Raw genomic sequence first — 25417 nt, forward strand, 5'->3', positions numbered from 1 at the left:
CATATGTTGTCTACAAGAGATACATTTAGAACCTAAGGATACATCCAGACTGAAAGTGAAGGGATGGAGAAGCATCTTTCCTCGCAGTGGGCTTCAAAAGAAGGCTGTGGTAGCGATTCTCATATCAGATAAATTAGATTTTAAACTAAAGACTGTAGTCAGAGATACAGAAGGACACTACATCATTCTTAAAGGGACTGTCCACCAAGAAGATCTAACAATTATAAATATTTATGCCCCCAATGTGGAAGCCGCCAATTACATCAGAAAACTGTTAAGATAAAGAGTGATATTGATATGAATACATTAGTAGTAGGAGATCTTAACACACCACTCTCAGTAATAGACAGATCAAGCAGAAAATCAATAAAGAAACAAGAGCATTGAATGACACATTGGACCAGATGGACCTCATAGATATATATAGAACATTCCACCCTAAAACAACAGAATACTCATTCTTCTCATGTGCACATGGAACCTTCTCCAGAATAGACCACATACTGGGTCACAAATCAGGGCTCAACCTGTACCAAAAGATTGAGATTATTCCCTGTATATTCTCAGATCACAATGCTTTAAAACTGGAGCTCAACCACAAGGAAAAGTTTGGAAGGAATTCAAACACCTGGAAGCTGAAGACTACCTTGCTTAAGAATGCTTGGATCAACCAGGAAATCAAAGAAGAACTGAAACAATTCATGGGAACCAATGAGAATGAAGACACTTTGGTCCAAAACCTATGGGATACAGCAACAGCGGTCCTAAGGGGGAACACATAGCCATCCAAGCCTCCCTCCAAAAAACTGAAAAATCCAGAATACACCAGCTGTCTCTACACCTTAAAGAACTGGAGAATCAACAACAAATTAAGCCAACTCCACACACAAGAATGGAAATAAACTCAAATTGACTTTTTTTTTTTTTAAGATTTTATTTATTTATTTGACAGACAGAGATCCCAAGTAGGCAGAGAGGCAGGTAGAGAGAAAGGGGGTCCCCACTGAGCAGAGAGCTCGATGTGGGGCTCAATCCTAGGACCCTGAGATCATGACCTGAGCCAAAGGCAGAGGCTTTAACTCACTGAGCCACCCAGGGGCCCCGGGAAATAAACTCAAAATGGCTTAAAGACCAGGGTGCCTGGGTGGCACAGTCAGCTAAGCATCTGCCTTCAGCTCAGGTCGTCATCTCAGGGTCCTGGGATTGAGCCCCAAGTTAGGCTCCCTGCTCAGGAGGGCTCTGCTTTTCCCTTTCTCTCTGCCTTTCCCTCCACTCATTCTCGTTCTCGTTCTCATTCTCATTCTCATTCTCTCTCTCTCAAATCAATAAATAAAATCTTTTAAAAAATGGATTAAAGACCTAAATGTGAGATATAAAACCATAAATATCCTGTAAGAGAGGATAGGCAGTAATTTCCCTGACATTGATCATAGCAACATTCTTCTGAGGCAAGGGAAACAAAAGCAACAATAAACTATTGAGATTACATCACAATTAAAAGCTTCTGCACAGCAAAGGAAACAACCAACAAAACTAAATGACAACCTACTGAATTGGAGAAGATATTTGCACATGACATATCCAAGAAAGGGTCAGTATCCAAAATATATAAAGAACTTACACAATTCAATACCAAAAAGACAATCCGATTTAAAAATGCACAGAAGACATGAACAGGCATTCCTCCAAAGACCACCTACAGATGACCAACAGATACATGAAATGATGCTCAGTATCATTTATCAGGGATAATCAAAACCACAGTGAGATATCACCTCACATCTGTTAAAACAGGTAAAGTAAAAAACTCAAGAAACAACAAGTGTTGGCAAGAATATGGAGAAAAAGGAACCCTTGTACACTATTGTTGGGAATGCAAACTGGTGCAACCACTGTGAAAGACAATGTGGATTTTCCTGAAAAAGTTAAAAATAGAATTACTCTATTTCAGTAATCACACTACTGGATATTTACCCAGAGAATACAAAAACACTAATTTGAGGGGACATATGCACCTCTATGTTTATCTCAGCATTATTTATAATAGCCAAATTATAGAAGAAACCCAAGTGTCCACCAATAGATGAATGGATAGAGATACGATTTATATATATATGAGTGAGAGAGAGTGTGTGTATGGATGGATATGTATACATATATATGTAATATATATGTGTACCATTACACACACAAAGATGCATATATGTATGTGTATTGGAATATTATTCAGCCATAAGAAAAAATGAAATCTTGCCATTTGCAACAACATGGATAGAGGTGGAGTATAATGCTAAATGAAATAAGCCAGTTAGAATAAGACAGATGCCATCGGATTTCATTCATGTGTGGAATTTAAGAATCAAAACAAGCAAATAATGGGGGAAAAACAAACTCTCCACTACAAAAAACTAACAGATGGTTACCAAAGGGGAGGTGGATTGGAGTGGGGGAGTGAAGTAGGTTAAGGGGATTAGGAGTGTGCTTGTCTTGATGAACACAGTAATGGATAGACTTGGCAGTTCACTATGTTGCATATTTCAAATTATTATATTACTGTATGTTAACTACACTGGAATTTAAGGGAAAAAAAGGAAAAAAAATGTGAAGGATTTTCAAGGTGATTTCAAAGTCCCTTTCTAGTTCTAGCAATCTATGCATTTTATCTTAACCTGAGTTTGCATGTACACTTTCAGAAAATTGACAATATAAAGTGTTAAATTCGTTTTTTGTGTGAAATGTTCATATATAAAATCATATTGCAGTGCTCCAAGTATTTAATTGGATTGTATAGAAGCTCAGCTATTTAAATCTTATTTAAAATGCTGAGAATGCTCTTTTATTTTTCCCTAAGTATACTAAGTAGTAAGTTAATTTAGATACATTTACTCATTAGACCCTCAGAATAATCTGGTGAAATTATTAGTGTAGAATTTTCTTTATAGAGTCATAAAAAGTAGAACTCAGTTTAAGCAGGTTAGCTGTGTCATAGATTTGAAAAACTGTGGATTATATACCTGGTTTCAAATCCTGCCCTGAAACTAAATAGCCATGTTGTTTTAGGGAAGTTACTTTATTTCTCCTCAGCCTCTTCTGTATGTGGGTGTAATAAAAATAATACAATGTAGGATTATGATAGTCTAATAAACTATGTATGAAAACTGAGTAATGCTATACCTGGGCCATGGGTGCATGATTAATATTAACTCTTATTGATGATTTGCCCCAAATCACCCATCTAGTAAATCAGTTAGAACATTTGTAAACTCAAATAGCAAAATTGTGTAGATCTCATGGTTACTTAAATGGTCATTTCGGTAATGGTGAAGTTCTAGGTTGGTTTTCTGGAAACTTTTTGGCTGTCCCGTGCTGGTTACAAGATGTATTCTGTAGTTCTTTGTGTCACATACTCCTGTTAGTCCCCAAATGTAGGAAAAGGACCTTGTTTTCTCTAGTATGCCTTTTTTTTTTTTTTAAGACATTTATTTATTTCAAAGAGAAAGAAAGGTAAGGAGAGGGAGAGAAAGAGAATCTCAAGCATGGGGCTTGATGCGGGGCTGGATCTCACGACCCTCAGATCATGACCTGAGCCAAAACCAGGAGTTGGATGCTTAACTGACTGAACCACCCAGGCATCCCTCTAGCATGCCTATTTTTAAAATCAAGAGCACATTCTCAGAAATTATCCAGACTTTGTATATGTTTTATTGGCTAGGTTTGGATTCTTTATCACTTCCTAAGCATAGTGGAATGGGATTAATCTGATTGGTTCACACTAATCAAAATATATCATTGGGTCAAAAGGTAGGATACACTTTCCTGAATATGGGACTACATAGAATATAAGCCTCCAAATAGAATCTGTCAGCAAAAAGAAAAGCATGTGGACAGGGAATGATTTGGGTAGTTGTTTTACATCTATTGAAGTGTCACTAAAAACTAGGTTTTTCAAATTATAAAAAATTCAAACATTTGCCTAATAGTGTTCTTCATATGTTAGTTAGCAGATAGACTACAAAAAGGAAATTACTTCTGGAACTGCAGTGGTCAGGATAGAATACATAATGTGCTTGCACTAAGATAAATATTTTTTCTTTATATACCTTCCATGTATATTAAAAGTTATGTCCTGTTATAGTGAATTCTGTGAGACTTTAAAAAAAATATATTTTATTTTATTTTACTTTTGAGAGAGAAAGAGAGCATGAGCAGCGGGGAGGGTGGAGGGAAAGGGAGGGAGAGAATCTCAAGCAGACTCTGCACTGTGCCAGATGCGAGGCTCCATCTCAGGACTCTGAGATCATGACCTGAGTTGAAACCAAGAGTCAGATGCTTAACCAGCTGAGCCACCCAAGTGCCCTATGAGACTCTTAAGTTGCCTACTTAATATGGTGAATTTTGTTTCATTCACTATCCCATTTTTGAGGAATGGGAAATATGTCTGTACTATAAGAAATGGAAAATGTCTATTCTGCAGAGATTTTTGTTTTTAATTAGATCTTATTTTATATATGGAAAATGGAGTGATCTGATTAAAAATAAGAAAAATTCTGAATTTTGGTAAATTTTTTAAAATAAGACACCTAATTTTAATTTGATGCAGTAGTTAAGAATTTGTTATGTAGGTTTTCCTACAAGAAAGTTTACCTCCAGTGAGGTTGTTTAATAAATAATATATATATTCCAATATATGTCTTGGAATATAACCATACTCCACACTAGGGAGAAATTCACATTATGTCTTCTCGTTCTTTTTAAAAATTTGATCATTATTTATTTGAGAAACCAAAGTTTCCACAAAAGGTACGTTGCTTTGTGTTGTCTAAATGAGTATGCTTTGAGTGGAATCATATGCAGAGAATTCATTTGTGAACTGGAATGGTCAGATGGATCTTGTCAAAATTCAGTGGTCCTTCAAATTCTTTCGTTCAATAAGGTTAACACATCATTAAGAAGGCTTAAAAGCACCACACATGTGAATAGACAGCCTTATCTGTGGACTGGTGGTGTTTAATATCCATAGAGTGCCATCAAAAATGAATTTAAGAAACTATGGTGTAGTGACTGTAGTACCATTATGGTTTAGAGAAATACATTATATTTTGCAATTGTATTCCTTATAATCTGTATATTGTTATATATATTCTACATTATAATATATATATTATATATATTAATATATATATTATATACATAGTATTGTATATATTTATACACATAAGATCATAGATAGTGTATTTATGGACAATGTAAGAGATTCCCAAGGTTAATTTTCACTATTCAGAATTTTAGCTTTACTGACTGACTCTGGAATCCAGTCTCTGAATAAGATGGGAGACTAATGAATAGACCTGGATGTTTGCCTTTTTTTGTGTGTGACGGTGGTCTTTTACCCTTTAAAAGAGCCTCTAATTATTTTTTTTTAAGATTTTATTTATTTGTTGGACAGACAGAGATCACAAGTAGGCAGAGAGGCAGGCAGAGAGAGAGGAAGGAAAGCAGGCTCCCCGCCGGGCAGAGAGCCTGGTGCGGGGCTTCATCCCAGGACTCTGGGATCATGACCTGAGCTGAAGGCAGAGGCTTTAACCCACTGAGCCACCCAGGTGCCCCAACCTCTAATTCTTTTTGTATGTATATATGTGTATATAGAATTATACCTGTGTAAATTTTGTGGTTTTATTCAGGCAACTCGGTGTAACTGCCACCAAAATTCTAAAGAGGAAAAATGCACATATGCTGATAAATATACTCAAACACCCTGGAGAAGAATTCCTGTAAGTAACATATGCCCTTAACCTCTCTCATGTCATTTACTCTTTTGATGTTCGTTTCACTCTTTTTACTTTAATAATTTTGAATCTGCTGTGGCTGTAATTTTTTTTTTTTAGGTAAGTTGATTTTTCTTGTCTCTTAGGTGTCTATGTGCTTTCTAAAGCTTCTCTTGTGTGTCTTATATAAATGAATGTGCATTTAATAGCTTTTCCGTTCTGCACACTGTAGCACATTTTATTTGAATGTTTAGTCTCCTCTCATTGCATGTATTTATGAGAGTGGTATTTCTCCATACCCTGAAAGAAGTAGAAATTTAAAAAAAAATGTAGTCTTCCCTTTTTAACAGCATGACTCTTTGGAAATACGTGATGTAGCTTATTCTTTTGTTGTTGTTGAAACTTTCAAATATATTCTATTATAATTACTCAGATGTTGAGGCTGTTAAGAATTAATGCATTAAAATATAGATAGTAAAGGTTATGTTTTAGGCATGGTTAAGGAATGGTTTCTTCTAAACAGTATAAAGTAACCAAGTTTTCTTGTTTTTCAAAACATATTTAGGCTAACATACACTGACCATAATTTAATCTGAGTTCTGAAACTAAGTTCAGGACGTGCCTGGGCCAGAGGGTCATCGCATGGCCTGCTAGTCATCCTAATCCTGTTGTTGGGTGCCAACTAATAGACATTTTTTTAAAGAGAATGCCTAATAAGCCACATTGGACTCTTCTTTTGCCTTGTTTTAGCAGTGGAATCCTAGTAGCAGAAACGAACAAGGGACCGTAATGGTTATTATAATCAACAACCCAATTTTTAAAACTTAGCTATAGGCTTTAAAGTTTATAAAATGCTTTTTTCATTTTCATCTGATAAGTAACATTTTGTGTGTGCTCACATAAGGTGCGATGCTAATAATTTATTCAACAAAAGTTTGTGAGTCTCTCCCATCTCAGTTTTTAGGCTCTTGAAGTAGAAATAAGAATTGGGGAAGAAAATACACAGACCACTCAGGATTGCTTCTTTCATGAGCAGGTGTTTATTAAAGGGACTGGTGGTGTGATACACTTAGAGTGCAGTGAGTTCTGTTAGGTTCAAAGGATTGGGAAAGTCTAGTCTGAAGAATCAAGGAGCTTGGTGAAAAACGTGAAGGTTGTGGTTGAATTCTAGAAAGTAAAAGATGCCAGTAGACAGAGAAGATAGAGTATTTCTTTAAAGGATGTGGAAGCTTAGTTTGAAGGAAATTTCAAAACAAGACTATGCCCTTTGCTTCTAGATGAAGGTTTGGGTTTCCCTGTTTCTTCAGTTTTCCTCAAAGATGTTTGTATTTTCAGACACTATTCCTAAGTAGATTGGTGATTTAAGTGTGAGATGTTCCATTTTCCCATTCTCATGGGAGTTTTTATACCATCTCTGGATTCCTTCATCTTTCTGTTCTGAAAACTGTTAATCAGACAAAAGTAAATGGTATAAAACCAACCCCAAGACATTGCTCTGTTATTTCACTATAATTTGGGTGAAGTGAAGGTCAGTTTTCCAGCCTAGTGCTGTTAAGAAACCCAGACTTTAGGCTTCCTTGTTATCTACTGCTATAGGAATCACTTAGCTTAGCACCTTTGTTTATAGCTATCCAAGTTAACAGAAGGCAGGGAGGTTAAATGGCATATTAAAATTTTCATAGTCTGTCAGTGGCTAAGATAGGCTTCTGACTGCTAGTACAAGGTTCCTTCACCCAAAGGTGCACTGAGGAGCCTTAAAGGATTGAAAGAGATTTTGCAGATTGAAATGGAACAAATATCCTTGACAAAAGGAACAGTACAAGTAAAGGTGATGAGGTAGGAAGATACATTTAGACAACAGTAAGTATATTATTTTGGCTGCAACACAGTTGTATGTTTAGGGAAGTGGTTGAAGTTGTGTAAAGTCCATTTAAAAATAGAATTAAAAATTTTATCTGGAAAAGTAGTTTTACTGAGTTGTATTTAAAGAGGTAGTTACATATATTTATTTACTTAGTTAAATGATTATTATTAACTATTGAGGTTAAATATTGAGTTTATTCTCTGATTTTTATGTTTTTTTTGGACTTAGGATTCATTTGAAATAAAATTACCTTATTTTAGAAACCATTTACTATAATAAAGATTTTCTTTTCTCTTCTAAAAAGTTATACTTGATTCTGCACGTTCGTTTTTTAGCAGGAATCCAACATCGTTAAGCAAGATGTTGGTGATGGGGAGGTGCAGTGGGATCCTTCTTTGACCACAGTGATTTTGTTAGGTAGCAGTTTGGGGAATCAAAGCGTGTTGTATTTTAAAATCTCCAGGTTGAGTGTAGGTAACATTTTTTGATCTGGCTAGTAAGACTTTGGGAAGAATGAAAGTTATAGTCTGAATCCTTGTTCTTTACCATTTCCTGAATATTTTGGGAAATTTAATTGCCCTTCTTGACACTCTTAGTTGAGGATCTCCTTCAGAGGTTTATGAGGCATATGTAAGCATGTCCTCAGAATACTTCTGGCATCCAAGGAAGTAATCTGGTTATAGTAAAAGGCAGAGAAGGATGGTAGAGAAGAGAGAGGTACCATTCATAATACTTGTTGGCAGTCATTTAGGACATGGAAAGAAAAATGAAAAAAAAAATGATGGACATTGTTAGAAGAAATGAAGGAAAATAAGGGAGCTGGATTTCAGATTTAGGGAGGGAAAGACAGAGGAAAAAGAGATATGAACGAGCTGTTGGAAAAGATGCTACCTTAAGAGGAAAGTGGAGGGTGCCCGGGTGGCTCAGTTGTTAAGTGGCTGCCTTCAGCTCAGGTCATGATCCCAGGGTCCTGGGATCAAGGCCTACATCAGGCTCCCTGCTCAACGGGAAGCCTGCTTCTCCCTCTCCTGCTGCCCCCAGCTTGGGTTCTCTTTCTCACTGTGTCTCTCCCTGTCAAATAAATAAATAAAATCTTAAAAAAAAAAAAAGAGGAAAGTGGATAAGTCTGCTTCTGGTGAAATATTCATCTGAGGGACAGAGTACCCAGATAAAATGGTGAAATGGGTAACATGGAAAAGAACAACAGTAGTGTGGAAGGTATCTGATCATTCACACAAAAATAGTTGAAGTGAGATTAGGAATACTAGGAAGATGGTGATTATGTGAGAAGATTCATTTAAAATGTATAAACTTATAAAAGTTTATTTAGATAGTATGACATTATTATTTGTATACAAGAATGTTCTTATAAGTAGCATTATCTTAGACTGAATTAAATATTTTTAATGTATTTCTAGTATTGTTTCAAAGCATTTAACATCACTGTGTGAAGATTTGCACATTAAGTAAATTCTAAATTTTCGCAATATATACATTTTACAGAGCCTTTGTTTAAATATCTTAAATGAACTAGAGAAGCCAAAATATCAAAAAAGAGAACATTTCTAAAAAATAAAAAGAAAAGAAAAAGAAAACATTTCTAGACTCAGACCATCAACTCTCTTATTATTTATCCCTTGAATCTCAAAGAAGGGATTGCAAAATGGACGCAAAGGATCTTCTTGGCCTGTCAGATAATGGTGGCTCACCTGGATTACTCTTAAAATTGAGTGTAGAAATAAATGCTGTCTTATCAGTATCAGTGGGAAAGTTGCCTACCAGTTGAAATTCAGAATATACACAATTAGATCTGTTACTAGTTTTCTCTCCTATCTTAAGAACTCACTTTATTATATAGCAAAGAGGTGAGGAAAGATGATTTCCTATGTATTTTTTTTAAATTTTTTTTTAAAGATTTTATTTATTTATTTGACAGAGAGAAATCACAAGTAGGCAGAGAGGCAGGCAGAGAGAGAGGAGGAAGCAGGCTCCCTGCTGAGCAGAAAGCCTGATGTGGGGCTCGAACCCAGGACCTGGGATCATGACCTGAGCCGAAGGCAGCGGCTTAACCCGCTGAGCCACCCAGGCGCCCCTCCTATGTATTTTAAAATGTTCTCTTAGAATTAGTTTCTAGTAGTGGATCAAAGATTTAATCCATTTTATAGTTTATTTAATAGATATGTATGTGACTTATATAAATTCAGCAATTAGAATATGGTCAGGATTATCAGCAATTCTTTGTGCTTAGAATTAGGTTCTCATGTCTCAGATTTACTAGATTATACATATAGTTCAAAATATCATAGTCAAGTATGTTCCTATAATAGCTATTTATGAAATAGAAAAGATAGGGGCACCTGGGTGGCTCAGTGGGTTAAATCCTCTGCCTTCAGCTCAGGTCATGATCCCAGGGTCTTGGGATCGAGCCCCGCATCGGGCTCTCTGCTCAGCGGGGAGCCTGCTTCCTCCTCTCTCTCTGCCTGCTTCTCTGTCTACTTGTGATCTCTGTCAAATAAATAAATAAAATCTTAAAAAAAAAAAGAAATAGAAAAGATAAAATCAGAAAACTTTATCACAGAAATCATGTCAACTGTTCATAATTTCCCAAGGAGAAGGAGTTTGTTAACTTCCTAGCAGCATGCTATATGTACTATTGAAGAACTCTGCTCCCTCCCTTTTTCTGCTTGCCTGGGAGATTAAAACATAAAGTATTATGTGAAAGGAACATCATAACCTAAAGATTTGTCTTAAGAGGACTCTCTCCTTAGTCCTTTTTCTTTCACACTATATGCCTTCCTGATTTGAGAATGGGAAGCATTATTAGTTAATTTTTATGTGAGATTAATGTCCTGATTTTATACTTTGGCATTTCATTTTATCCCAATTGGTGAGGTGTTATATTACTACTCATATATATTCAGAGGGAATTAAGGATTTCTTTGTGGAGGTCTTTATTTACATTCACTGTTGTTTATATATAGCATATGTCACTAGAAGTATTTTTAAGTGAAATATACATATAAATTGGTATTTAAACAAATAATTATAATGTGATCATGTAATTATTTTTAAATTTTTGGTGTCAAAGAAAATAAATTTTTATGTGTGATCATTTTTAGATATGGACCATTGAATATGGTCTGTGTTTCAATGACCTAAATGCTAAATGCTGACAGGAGCCATCTTTACTGAGACATCACATGCCAGCCACATGTATTTATGACAATATAACAAGAATCCTATTATGTGTATTGTTACACTGATTTTTAAACATTTGTACTATAACTTCTTTGGATACATCTGAAGCCACTAACTGAAAATAGAATTGTTTTTCAAGCCTAAGAACAAATTAAATATGACCATTTTAGCAATTGAGTGATTTATCTAGTCAAAATTTTAGGGGTATCTAAATCGGCACCCTCTAATACCAAACGCCAGAAATATAGAAAGCATTTTTAAAACTTTGTTTAAAGTATCCATTGAAGAAGCAAAGTTTATCTACATGGTAGTTGGAAAACAAAGGACAGCACCAAAGTTTTCTACTACTGGGATCCACTTCATTTGTGTAATCCAGAGTTCAATTTACTGACTTGTACATCAAGGGTGTAGGCAGGATGTAGAGAGATTTTACTCTTAGAAATTTAATGATAGCAATCAGATGAGAAATGGATAATCCTGTTCGCTTTCAGGAAGCAACTTGATAAATCAAGTTAGGTGAAGTTAGGTGGAGAGGTAGATTTAGAGTGTGGAGGGGACTTGAGTGCATAGAAGGCAGAAATCTTTTTAGTGATAGAGCTTCATCTACTAGGAAAGCTCAGTGTTGTACTGCCAAGTGCTACAGACCCTTCTGGAGCAAGTAAGACTATTCCAGGGAGCTTCCTAGACTCTCCCGGAAGAGGGAGAAATTGGCAAACTAATCATGAATCAGGAAGAGTTTTATCTCTTCGGTGTTAAGATAAAAATCCTCTAAACTTACTTGAGGTGAAAACTCTCATCTGTTCTCACATCAGCATTAAGAAAAAGCAGCTCTTTGAGGGAAGAGCTACAAGTGTTCTTGGAAGAATTAGTTCCTTGTCTGATCCCACACAGAGTTCTCACAGTGTTTTATGTGAAGACCTGGTAGGCTTTATCTTGAGAGAAATGAAATTACCTCTAAAACCCCGAGTTTCAGACACTTCTGTTTTTCATGTTTTCCTTTATTTGGTTATTTTTATGTCCCATGAATTTAAAGTATAAATTAGAATATTGTGCATATTGTTAAACTATTTATGTCAGATATCCCAGGTATGTTTTTCTACAAGTAGATTTTATTTTCCCGCTTGGATTCCAGGAATATATTCATACACATACCTACTTCTCTTTGTTTCATATAAAACAAAGTGTTTTAGAGAAACCACATTTCTCTAGCAGAAAGCATCTCATATCTGCCATTTCATCTTGGAAGTCATCAGAAAATTTAAAATAGATGCAGATGAGCAAAAGGTACTTTCTCGGCTAGAGCTTAAGGAACTTTATGAGTTCATGGCATCAACTAAGAAAGAATTATGCACTCTCTGCCCTCTCTATTAGTGCTCCAGTAGAAATATAATGTGAGCTGCATGTATAATGTAAATGCCCTAAAATCCAAATTAAAGAGAAACACAGAATTAATTTTAACAAAATATCTTATTAACCCAGTAGTATCATTAAAAAGTGGAATCAGTATAAAGAAGATATTGAGAATTTTTACATTCTGAGCTTTGATTTTTGTTTGTCACCAATTCTTTGATATTTAGGGGTATCTTACATTTATATAGCATTTCGTTTTAGACTGTCCATAATTCAGTTCTGTGTGACGGTCATTGGATTAGGCTCTAAACCTCAACTAAGTAGCAGGAATTAATGATCTCCACCAAAGTACATTCCTTCAGCTTTTAAAACCATAGGTTCATTTTTTGATTCATTCAATGAACTTAGACTAGTTTATTCTGTATTTCAATCCCAGTGTGCTAAGGGTTTTGGATACTAAATCAAAGACATTGCTTGATTCTTAGGGTAAATCTGAGATGATAGGAGAGTGAGGCTCTATTTCTGGACCAGAGAAAGGTGGACATGTTTTCCAGATTTGAGGACTAGACCTTCTGGCTCTCAGATCCATCTTAAAACTGCCGTCACTTACGATACACTTCAGTTCAGGAGTGTAGCCTGTTCCAGCACTCACTGCTGGAAGAGATCCATGCATCTGGGAACTTGGGTTGCTTCTGCTGTCTTTTTGCTAAAGATCAGGTCTCCCACTCTTTCCTTACATCTTATAAATCCTGAGTCTTCGAAGTTTCAAAGTTAAGTTCTTCTCCACAAGTTCTCTTTTGTTTTAGAAACACTCCCAATAGATAGGGAATCATGGGGAGGCAGTACCTGCTTTTAGTGCTGCTGCGTAGTGTTGCCCAGAGGTCTGGTATTTCTGAACTTGCCTGGTCTCCGGGTTTTGTTAGTCTTGTATTTTATAGCTCTTTCAGTTGTTTATTGTCGAAAGGACTAAATATCTTTCTTCTTTTCATACTCAGGGAAATTACCTTCACTTTATAGAGATGAGAATACCTTAGACATGTTTTCCATCCCTCCCCAAGAAAATATGACCCTACCAATATAATCAGCATTTTAAGTAATCTTCTTCTGTATTATTCTAATATGCATTATGGTTTTATTCCTCTATTTTTAAATTTTTACTTTAAATACTTATAGATCCATAAAAAGTAATAAAAATCCTTTGTATGGTTCACCCAATATCCCATAATGATTACATTTTATATAAGTCTAGTACAATATCAAAACCAGGAAATTGACTGTAGTATGTGTGTAGTTCTGTGCCATTTTATTACTGTGTAGATTCTGGCAACAACACTGAACTTAAGAAGCAGAATTACTACACCACTACAAAGTTCTGCCTTGTGTGCTGCCTTTTAATAATCACAGTCATTCCCTTCTTCCTCTACCATTCCTCATGGCAACCACTAATCTGATTTTCCATGCCTATTACTCAAATCATTTCAAGAATGTTATATAAGTGATACTATATAGTGTATGAGCTTTTGAGACTACTTTTTTCACTCAGAATAACACCTTGGAAATTCATCCAAAGAGTTGTATCTATCAATAATTTGTTCCTTTTTATGGCCAAGTATTTTTCCATTGATATGGGTCATTGAGAGACATTTTGATCACTTCTAGTTTTTAGCTATTACAGATAAAGCTGCTGTGAGTATTTGTATAGAGGATTTTGTGTAGATGTAAATTTTCATTTCTCTGGGATAAATGCCCAGTAGTGTGATTTCTGGGGCATATGACAGTTCTCTGTTTAGTACTCAAAAAAATTACCAAGCTATTTATCACAAATGCCAGAACAGATTCTCATCAACATTGTATGAGTGACAGTTTCTCTGCATCTTTACCAGCATTTAGTAGTGTTATTATTTTTTTAATTTTAGCCATTCTGGTAAGTGTGTATTGCTATATCAGTGTAGTTTTAATTTCTATTTCTCTAATAACTAATATTAGTAATGTCTTCTTATGTGCTTATTTGCCGTTTTCCTTGAAATATATCTTCATGTCTTCCCATTTTCTTACTTGATTTTTAATTTTTTTACTGTTGAATGTGGAGTTCTTTATATACTCCCCCAGTCCTTACATAAGAGTAAAGTATGTGGTTTGCAGGTATTCCCACCCCCCCGATAGTTTGTCTTTCCATCTTCTTCATAGAGTCATTCAAGAGTAAAAGATTTTAATTTTGATGTCCAATCTATCAACATTTTTTTTTTCTTTTGTGGATTTCTTTTTATGTTATGTCTAAACTCTTTATAAACCAAGGCCAAGACACTGAAAACTTGTTTTCTTCTGAGATGTTTATAGTTTTACATTCTACATTTAAATCTGTGATCCACGAGGTACCTGGGTGCCTCAGTCGGTTAAGCATCTGCCTTCAGCTCAGGTCATGATCTCAGGGTCCTGGGATCCAGCCCCCTCTTGGGCCTCCTACTCACCGGGGAGCCTGCTTTTCTTTCTCCCTCTGCTCCTCCCCCTGCTTGTTCTCTCTCTCTCTCTGTTTCTCTCTCTCTCTCTCTCTGTCAAATAAATAAAAATCGTTGAAATAGATAACTCTGTGATCCATTTTCCATGAATTTTTATGTAAGATATAAGGTTTGGGTCAAGGTTCATTTTTTTCCTACAAATATCCAGTTACTTTGCACCATTTTTTAAAATATTATCCTTTCTCTATTAAATTCCTTTTGCGTTTTTGTCAAAAGTCAGTTGACTATATATTTGTATATATCTACTTCTAGGTTTTCTATTCCATTGATCTGTGTGTCTACCCCTCCACCAATACTACACTGTCTTGATTGCTATAACTATAAAAAGTCTTAATTTGAATGATTCCTCCTACTTTTTCTTTGTCATAATTGCTTATGTATTCTAATTTACTTGGTTTTCAGTGTAACTTTAGAATTAGCTTGTGTTTAGCTAAAGAAAAATCTTGCCAGGATTTTGAGAGAAAATGTGTTATAACTAAATATCATTTTGGAATTAACATCTTTAGTATGTTGAGTATTCCAATCCTTGAATAAGGTGTATCTCTCCATTAATTTAAATCATTTTAAAAATTTCTTAAATCAACATTTTCTAGTTTTCAGAATACAAGTTCTACATATACTTTCTTTATTATTTCATCATATTTAGTAATTATAAATGGTATTGTCTTTTAAATTTCAGTTTCATACGCTCATTGCTGGTATTTAGAAGTACAACTGACTTTTGTATATGGATCTTGTATCCTATGAACTTAACAAACTTACTTCCTAGTTCTGGGTTTTTCCTATAGATCTAGATTTTCTGTGTGGACTGTCATGTCCTTTGCAAACAGGAACAGTTTTCTCAATTTTTTGATCTATATGTCTTTTATTTCCTTTTCTTACATCATGTCACTGGCTAGGACTTCCAATAGTGTGTTGAATAAGAATGATGGAAGTGAACATTTTTGCCATATTCCTGATCTAAGGGGAAAACATTCAGTCTTTCACCATGAAATAAATGTTAGCTATAGGTATTTGAAAGATGCTTTTTTTTTTTTTAAAGATTTTATTTATTTATTTGACAGAGAGAGATCACAAGTAGGCAGAGAGGCAGGCAGAGAGAGAGGAAGGGAAGCAGGCTTCCTGCTGAGCAGCGAGCCCGATGCGGGACTCGATCCCAGGACTCCGGGATCATGACCTGAGCCGAAGGCAGCGGCTTAACCCACTGAGCCACCCAGGCGCCCCAAGATGCTTTTTATCAAGTTGAGAAATTTCCTTTCTATTCATAGTTTGCAGAGAGTTTTCATCATGAATGTCTGTTACATTTTGTTCAGTTCTTTTTGCTTTACTAATATATATGAACATGTAATTTTTTTCACTTTAGCCTATTGATTGCATTGATCATTTTTGAGTCACTCTTGTTGACCTAACCCCCCCCATCATGGTGTATAATTCTTTTACATATTTCTGAATTCTAATCAATAATGTTTTGTTAAGACTTGTTTATGTTTATATTCATGAGGTGTAATGGTCTGTTGATTTCTGGTTTTTTGTTTTGTACTGTATTTGTTGATTTTCTGTTAGGGTAATTCTAGCTTCATAAATGAGTGGGGAAGTATTCTTTCCTCTAGTTCTGTTTTCTGGAAGATTGTATAGAATTGGTGTTAATTCTTTAAACATTGGTAGAATTCTCCAGTGGACCATCTAGGCCTGGAACTTTCTTTTTTGGGGAGTTTTTTAATTGTTATAGACCTATTCAGATGATGTCTTTAATTTCAGATGAGTTTTTATAATTTGTGGTTTTGAAGAATTTGTCCATTTCTTATTTGTCAAATTTATGACTGTAAAATTGTTCATAGTATTCCCATTTAGTGGTTGGAGGATCTGTATTGTGACCCTGTTTCATTCATTATTTAGTAATTTGAATCATCTCTCTGATCTTCTTACCATTTGTAGTGGTTTGTCAATCTTATCAAACTTCTCAAAAGAACCAGCTTTCCCCCCTTGATTACCTCTCCTTTTCTGTGTTCAATTTCTGTAATTTCTGCTCTTTATTGTATTCCTTTTTTCTACTTACTTTTGATTTAATTTGGTATTTTTTCCCAAGTTTCTTAAGGTAGCAGTTCAGCTTATTGATTTGAGGGTTTTTTTTTTTTCTCTTTTCTGTTACTGTTGTAGCTGTGTTCTACAACTTTCAATATGTATTTCTTTTGTATTTGGGGTGTGTGTGTGTGTGTTTAATTTCCCTTGAAAAGTATTTGATGTATGAATTATGTTGTTTAGTATCCAAGGGTTTGGAAATTTTTCTACATTTTTTCTGTTACTGATTTCTTTTTTTTTTTTTTTTTAAAGATTTTATTTATTTATTTGACAGAGAGAGATCACAAGTAGGCAGAGAGGCAGGCAGGCAGAGAGGAGGAAGCAGGCTCCTTGCTGAGCAGAGAGCCCGATATGGGACTCGACCCCAGGACCCCGAGATCATGACCTGAGCGGAAGGCAGAGGCTTAACCCACTGAGCCACCTAGGCGACCCTCTGTTACTGATTTCTAATTTAATTTCATTGTGGTCAGAAAACACAGTCTGTGCAATTTTTATTCCCTTAGTTTGCTGTGATTTGTTTTGTAGCCTATACTGTGGTCTCTTTTGGTAAATGTTCTATGGACTCTTGCATAGACTATTTCGTTTTTGCTGGATGGAATATTCTATACATGTTGAATAGATCCTGATTGTTGATGGTGTCCTTGAGTCCTTCTGTATCACTGCTGATTATATTGTCTAGTTGTATCACTTATTAATAGAGGAGCATTAGACTTTCCAACTGTAATTGTGGATTTTTCTGTTTTCCTTCCAGATCTATCAGTTTTTGTTTCATATATTGCACAGTTCTGTAGTTTGGTGTATACACATTTAGAATCACTATGTTTTTTTGGCAGATTGCCCTTTTATCATTTTATAAGGTCACTTTTTGTACCTGGTAATTTGCTCTGAATCCTCCTTTATTTGATATTAACACAGCAACTCTTACTTTCTTTTGATTTTTTTGCATGATAAAACTTTTTCCTGTTTTACTTTAAAACAACTATATTGTTACATATAATGTGAATTTCTTGTGTCTGCCTGTGATTGGGTCATGATTTTTTATTCAGTCTCATTCTGCCAGTCTGTCTAATTTGTGTGTATACATCCTTTATATTTAATGTAATTACTGGTATGTTAAGTCTTCCATTTTATTTTTTGTTTTGTTTCCTTATTTGTTTCTGTCTTTTTTTTTTTTCACCTTTGTATATGTTACTTATACCTCTTAGAATTCCATTTTGGTTTATACATAAGTGTTTTGAGTGTGTCGGTTTGTATGGGACTGTTATGGTTGTTGTAGGTATTATGTAGTCTACCAAGTGGAGAACCTCTCTGCCCTTTAAGTCCCTTTCTCTCCCCTATTTATTTATTTATTTATGATTTTATTTATTTATTTGACAGAGCGAGAGACAGTGAGAGAGGGAATACAAGAAGGGCAGGAGGAGTGGAAGAAGGAGAAGCAGGCTTCCTGCTGAGCAGGGAGCCTGATGCGTGGGGCTCGATCCCGGGACCCTGGGATCATGACCTGAGCTGAAGGCAGACACTTAATGACTGAGCCACCCCGGCACACCTCTTTCCCCCATTTATAAGTGTCTTAAATATTTCCTCTACACACATAAAGAATGATATAAGATAATATTAGAGCCAGGGAAGGATGGAAGCCTCGGCTCCCTCAGTCTTTTCTGTTGGGAATAGGGCTGGGGCTGGAATTTTTGGCCTTTGGCATTTAGCAGGTAATTGTGTATGGGTTTTGTGAACTGCTAGGGTACCTCTTTCCTGGTTCTTCAGCATAATTCAGGATTTTCTTGACACTATTTCTATTTTTGTTTTTTTTTTTTTTTGTCTGTGCCCATTGGCATATCTGTGTGCTGACTTCTTCATCACCTAGTCTAGGATACATTAGGCAAAAAGGTACCCCAGGAATTTTCTACTGTTTGTTCTCCGATTTTCAAGGTCCCTAGCTGATCTATCTTTTTAGCTTCACCTTTCAGATTTTTATGCTTGTTTTATATATAATGTCAAGAGTTTTTGCCTATGCTTTGTAGAAGGAAAAGGAGGACGTGTTACCTGTTCCATCTTGTGCTGAAACTGGAAGTACTGCCTCTATTAAATTTTAATCGAACGTATATTTCACCCTGTGAAAGTCACTTACTGACGCTTATAGTTGACACCAAGAAAAGTGAGAAAGCTATTATTCTCAGAGTGGTGATATTTCATGGAATAATAAGAGAAACATTCAAATCAGCATAATGAAAAGCAGAAGAAAAATTTCCTGAGACAAGTACCCACCGTATGATGTAGATATTTATAAACAAGAATGATCATAATCAGTTCAGGTAGGATCCAGAGAAGCTTTTAGGGAATGGGTTTGAAATGGACTTGGAAGCCTGGATAGGAATTAGGTAGATGGGGGTGGAGAAGTGGAAGGAGACATTTAAAGTGAAGTCAGTAAAATGAGGAATTTTCTTTGCCTTTCTAGGCAAAATTGAAATGACAGCTGTTCAACTGGTAATAAACAGGTGCCCCTTGGCAGGAGCAGGCAGAACTATTTATGTATTTATTTCTCAGCGTTGTCTCTCTTTCCCTCTCATGCCCAAACCCATCCCTGAAGTCATGGTTTGTTGATCTTGGGTGAGTGAAGATGGGTGTCATTGTTTTTGTTTCTAAAATTTTTAGGTACCTGCAATGTGTATTCAGGCCTGATGTTATAGCTTTATCTATAGTTAAACACAAAACTTCATTTGTTTTATAATAGCTTCATTTAATTCAGTTTAAATCCATAAACAGTTATTTAGAGTTGGCTATGTGTTAGGGACTTTGGGCAAAAAAGGTAGGACATTTAACATCCTTTAAAACTCCTGCCAGGTTCTAGGTATTGTAGTGGATACTTTCACTTAAATTATTTCAAAGAACTGATGAATTATCATGAGATACCATTTAATACAGAGTTGATTGTTTTAAATGCCATATAAATAGCTATAAAATTAAAGGACAACAATGGTTGGAGTAGGGATAAGGACAGATATGTGAGTAACTGAATTCTAAGAACTGAAAGTGAGAATATTCTTAGAGATGAACCATTCTGTCTTAGTCTATTTGGGCAGCTGTTATAAAACACCATAGAGACTGGGTGACCTATAAATAATAGGAATCTTTATCCCACAGTTTTGGAGGTTAGGAGATCAAAGAGCAAACTGGAAGATTCAGTGTCTGGCGAGGGCCTACATAGACAGCCCATCTTTTCCTTGTGTTCTCTTGTGGTGGATGGGGCAAGAGATGGGGTTTCTTTTATAAGGGCATGAATCCCATTCAGAGGGCTCCACCATCTTGACCTATTCATCTCCCAAAGTCCCTACCTCCAAAAATACCATCACACTGGGTGAATAGGTCTCAACATATGGAATTTGTGGGGAACACAATTCATTCTCTAGCACATTCTAATCCTGTGTCTTACAAATGAGGAAACTGAGGCTCAGAGAAGATCAGTGACTTTTTTAAAGTTGTAGGACTTATGGAAGATCCAAAGAAAAACACAGTTCCCTTGTTCCCTGTCAGTACTGTTTCACAAACCTCCGGAATTTATTTCTTTGAAAAGGAATCTTTGATTGCTAGTTTAGCTTATATACAAAATCCCCATCTGAAAGTGTCTTTACCCAGTACAGTGAGTAGAACCTTGGCTCTGGTGAAACTTATAGGAAAAGTGCATGCCCTTTTTTGGTTGAAGATTTGTTTTGTGTAAAGCTTTTAAACCAAAATATTTCTGAAACAACAAAATAGAATTGTATCTGGCAGTATCTTTGGAGAACAGTTGGGATTATCACCCTCTTAAATATTTTCTAAGTTATTTTCACAAACACCTATGGCTAAATTAGTGGAGAAAAGATGATAATTTCAAAAGATAGGATCTTTTTTTTAATAGGATATTCTAAAAATCATTAATTCCACATAGTTTCTGGGAGCTGTTTTTCCCTTTCATTAACATAGAAAGTGGATCATTCTGGGTTTTTTTTTTTATAGTGAGCAGTGTAGATATAATTACTCTTAAATTTAAACAAGTATCCGATTATACTGAACCGAGCCGAGAAATATTGATACAGAAGTAGAAAAAATTTTTATTTGGAGGAGTGTTTATGAAATCTGTAAACACCAGTTAAAAACTACATTGGTAATTTTCTAATAAGTTATTTCTATGTCAGATTAATTTGTCTGAAAAATTATGCATACTTTCTTTTGCACATTGAACTGGGTATGATGATAATTTACAGCTCATTTTCCTTTATGATTTTGTTACTGTTTTAGTAGTTGTATTTGTGGATATATTTCTGTTGGTGAGAACACTAGAAACAGACCTGAGACCCAATCTTTTTTTAATTTGTGAGACATCGAACAAATCTTTTTCTTGTTAACCCAGTTTTATCTGGGAAGTGAGGAGATGGAAGTAAATGCCATTGCAGATGTATTCCAATTCTAATAACCTATTATTACGTAAATCTAAGAAGCCATAAGTTACTCATATTAAAAAGCATGCATGCTTAACCTGTGGCCTGTATGTCACATTCTTGACAGTACTCACTCTGAAAACATCCTAAGTCTTTTTAATGCTGTGTTGGTTCTGCTATTTTCAGCCAGTGTTCTTTTTTTTATCTGCTAATCCTCTGAAAACCTATGACTTAAAAAGAAATAAACATTTTTTGTATGATAGTTTTTTTGTTGCCTGATTTATAATTAATGTAATTTCTCTGTTTAACACTTGTTTAAAAAATCTATCTCTCTTTTAAAATGTTTTCACATTTTTGAAAGACTGGAATCTGCTATTTAAAAAAGAGCTACATGTTGATTAATGTATACAAGAAAGAATATGTATTTCATTTCTTATGCTTTAACTATAAATATTAGGGGAAAATAATTTTTTTCTTAAAATATATGAATAATACCTAGGTTTGTATTATGATATATTTTTAATCATTTGAACTACCTATATTTAAAAAAATGAAATCTGTATTCTTATTAACACTATTGTTATTTTTTTTTAAAGTGTGACTTTGGTTTCTCTATTTTTCGGTTCCCTGTTTTATTATACCTCCCTACCCCATCTCTCTCTGCACAGGGTGGGTATTCTGCTCCCTCCTTCTCTCCTTGGCAGGGCTCCTTCCAGGGGATGCCACGGACTGTTCCGCCGCACCGCAGACAGAGTGAGTCTGTGTCTCTCACTCCTATCCTGCTCTGGCTTCCCATTCATGGTATTTCCCTTCTGCATGACCTGTCCCTCCCCCGGCTCCCCATCTCCTGTCCAGAGTGACCTGTAGGCATGTGCTAAACCAGCACTCTCTGGGTTCTCTTCTCTTAATTAACCCTTCCTTTGACTGCATGTGAATAGACTTCTACTTAGAGCCTTAGGAGAACTACCTGAAGTTAATTTAATTCTAATGCTGTTTAAACCTATTGCCAGTGACCCTAGACCTACTGACATGCATCTGCCTTTAATGTATTTTCTTTTTTTGTGACCTTGAGATCTATGAATAACAAAATTTTTTATCTAGTTATGTCAAAAATATTTACACTATCTGTAATGATATGGACAGATGCATACTGTTTGAGGGAGCAGGCTTACTAGACCATTGCACATTTCTTTAAATATTTCTTAATCAAGAAGCTTTGATTGCATTTCACTGTCATCTAAAAGAAATCTTTTTAATCTAATTTCAAGGGTTTTTTCTAACAACTAATACATTTTTGTAATTCATCAGCTGCTTTACAGTACAGAAGAAAATGGCTCTTGAATATGCATGGTTTACTAACATTTCTAATGATTTTAGTAATTGTTTGACTTAAAAGATTTTTTGTTTACATTGAATCTGCTTTCCAAAACAGTTTTTATCATTTTACATTATATACTTGAGTACACCTGGTAAGTTGGTTATATTTTATCTTTTTTGAAAAGTCACCCAAAAAAGCTAATACTAGTGAAAAAAAGGTAATATTGTCAGTCAGTCACTTTTATGGCTCCTGCGTGGAATTACCCTAATTTTTGATTCAGATCGTTTTTTTAATAAATTATCTTTATCTGTATGAAATATCAAAGGTCCCATAGTTTTAAGCAGTTAAAGTTAAGAAATGTGATTTATTCAAATAAAAATTCATTTATTGAATTAGGCAAAATTATGAGGTATCAGTATAAATTTGAGATAAGGTTTGAGGTGTATTTTTGGCTATTATACCTCTGCTTCCTTTTTGTTTTTTTGTTTAAAAGAAAATAGAACAGAAAGTTTGTATAGGTTTTTATGTCAGATTATTTAGTAGCAAGTTAATTTGTTCGGTGGAAGCAATGAGAAGAGAGATTCTTCCTCCTCCTCCTCCTCTTCCTTTTCCATCCCCTACCACCTTTGTAGGCCTCCTTTTTACTTCTCTTGTCTTCAAGTACTTCTCTTTCCTTTCTCCTCTATTTAAGTATTCCTAGCACATAAGAAATTACTTTAAAACTCTAGTGAACTAATCTGACTTTCAAAGGGCAGGTGTAACATAATAATATATTTTTAGACTTACAGCTAGTAATTTGCATGGTTTGACAGATTTACCTCAGGTTAACATCCCTACCTTGAATTTACTGTAGCTCCCTTTTAGTTCCTGTCTTCTTTCCCTACCATTCTTCTCCCTCATTCTCCTTCCCTTCAGCTAGTTATAATATGGAATTGAAGTTTAAGGTTAATTATTCCATATTGCAAGCAAAAATTTACATTTATTTTGAAAACATGTATCTCAGAAATGCTCATTTCACTAGTTTTTTATTTGTGTAGCTTTAGAATTTTCTTGTCCCTCCCTTCAGTCATTGGCCCTCCATTTTTAAATGTTTCTTCCTTCTTTCCTCTTGGGTTAGAGCTGCCTTTTTCATTTCCCAACTATAAAGCACGGTCTGCAACACTATCAGGAACTTTTTTTTTTTTTGGCTTTTATAGATCAAATCTTTCTTCTCATCTTCCAATTAGTAAGGAGAAAGTTTTGGTTCTCTAGAGTTTGGATGTGTTAGCCACATCAGAAGGTAGTACGTATATTCTCACGGCTTATATAGCTAAGAGAACTGGCCCTGGAACTTGATCACTGAGACTTATAAGACCCTGTTGGTGGAAAGTGATAGTACATGACTTGTTCATGATTTGTTATCTCTTACTGAGTGGGGGAGGTTCCTTTAGAGGAAAAATATGTTCTAAACTACTACACTGTTTTGGATTTACCCTGAGAACAGTTAAAGCAGTTTACTAATAAAATTAACATTATTTTAATATTTTAAAGAACATTTTAAATTTCTCTAAAATAAAGAATTTTATGGAATATAAAATATAGAATTATGTATAAATTATCTAAAATACAGAATTTTAGTTTTTTTCAGAATATTTTGAATTTTTCTAAAATATAGGAAAGGGACGCCTGGGTGGCCCAGTTGGTTTAGCATCTGCCTTAGGCTCAGGTCATAATTCCCAGGTATTGGGATTGAGTCCCATATCAGGCTCCCTACTCAGTGGGGAGCCTGCTTCTCTTTCTCCCTCTGCACCTCCCTCCATTTGTGTGTGCTCATGCACACACACTCCCTCTCAAATAAATAAATAAAATCTTCAAAAAATATATAGAAAAGAAAGGTATGGAGTCCAGTGGTTTTCATAGTGTTTTGGAATAGAGCTCCCCCTTCTACACTAAACCTATATTTAGTTAAATAATATTTGTTTCCATGTTTAGTTAGTATGTGATTCCTAGGGCTGAGTTTTGGAGAGGTTAATTCTATAAGTGATGGTAGATAGTTAAGAGAGTTCTCCTTTATTATAATGTTTCATTAATAAGTTCTTTTTTGAGGCCATCTTGAACATCAACATAAGTGAACTGACTTTTCTTCTAAAGGCAAAAGTCAGGCAAGCTTCGCTAAGGTTTTGTTTTTGTTTTTAATTTATAGGAATAGTAGACCTTCCAGCTTAATGATATAGCCTGTTCTGGATATGTGGAGAATGAAATAATTAACGTTTACAGGGACTGTTTAGCTCTGGTCATTCAGGAAAGCTGCATTGGCCTAGGATATTCTTCCTGAATTTAAGGATAACTCCAGAAAAATGGAGAAAAAAAGGAAAATCCTGGTCTTTATATATTTTTCTCTTAGGAAATTTTGACTTCCATTTCTTTTCTTGAGTATATTACTAGTCTCAACTTGATAATGCTTGTCTCCCAGTTTCAAATTAAATTTTTCTCTGGGTTAAAAATAGCTACCTTTGGATGTAGAAGGGGTCTTCTTGTTGTCCTGAATTCAGCTTTTGTCCAAATTGACTTAACTAATACTAGTTTAGTCTTTTTGATTTCCAACTGTATAAAATTAGGAATGATAGATAACCTACCTCATAGTAGGAAAATTTAACAAAAATAATTGCTTTTGACAAGTAAAAAGCCCTTATGGTAATCTCAAGTAGCACTTCGTGCCAGAGCATATACTTTTAGGAATACCTTGACTTTTCAAAAAGTATATTTTGAAGTAATACCTATTTCTTGTCATGCCTAAAAAGACTAAATTTTTGAGACAAAAATTGTTTTTAAACAACAAAAATAACATAAGTGCATCTGCTTGTCTTAATAGCTTAGCAGTTTCTTGATGTAGCATTAGTATTGCCTGATTTCTAAATTTATATTTTAATAAC

At 35.0% G+C, this 25417-nt stretch overlaps 1 protein-coding gene across 10 annotated transcripts in view; it reads left to right on the top strand.

The window, feature by feature from the left end:
* The window catches only part of CCSER2 (coiled-coil serine rich protein 2), a 202943-nt gene that overhangs the window by 163995 nt on the left and 13531 nt on the right, over positions 1-25417 (top strand). For 6 of the 10 annotated variants that reach the window (XM_047701696.1, XM_047701695.1, XM_047701697.1 and 3 more), the window contains one exon: positions 5682-5771. In XM_047701696.1, coding sequence (XP_047557652.1) covers positions 5682-5771 — 90 coding nt within the window. Of the gene's footprint in view, positions 1-5681; positions 5772-21855; positions 21989-25417 lie in introns of all 10 variants that reach the window. The other 4 variants (XM_047701699.1, XM_047701700.1, XM_047701701.1 and 1 more) reach the window with 2 other exon arrangements.

Source organism: Lutra lutra, chromosome 14 (assembly GCF_902655055.1).
Source record: "Lutra lutra chromosome 14, mLutLut1.2, whole genome shotgun sequence".
NCBI classification, from domain to species: domain Eukaryota; kingdom Metazoa; phylum Chordata; class Mammalia; order Carnivora; family Mustelidae; genus Lutra; species Lutra lutra.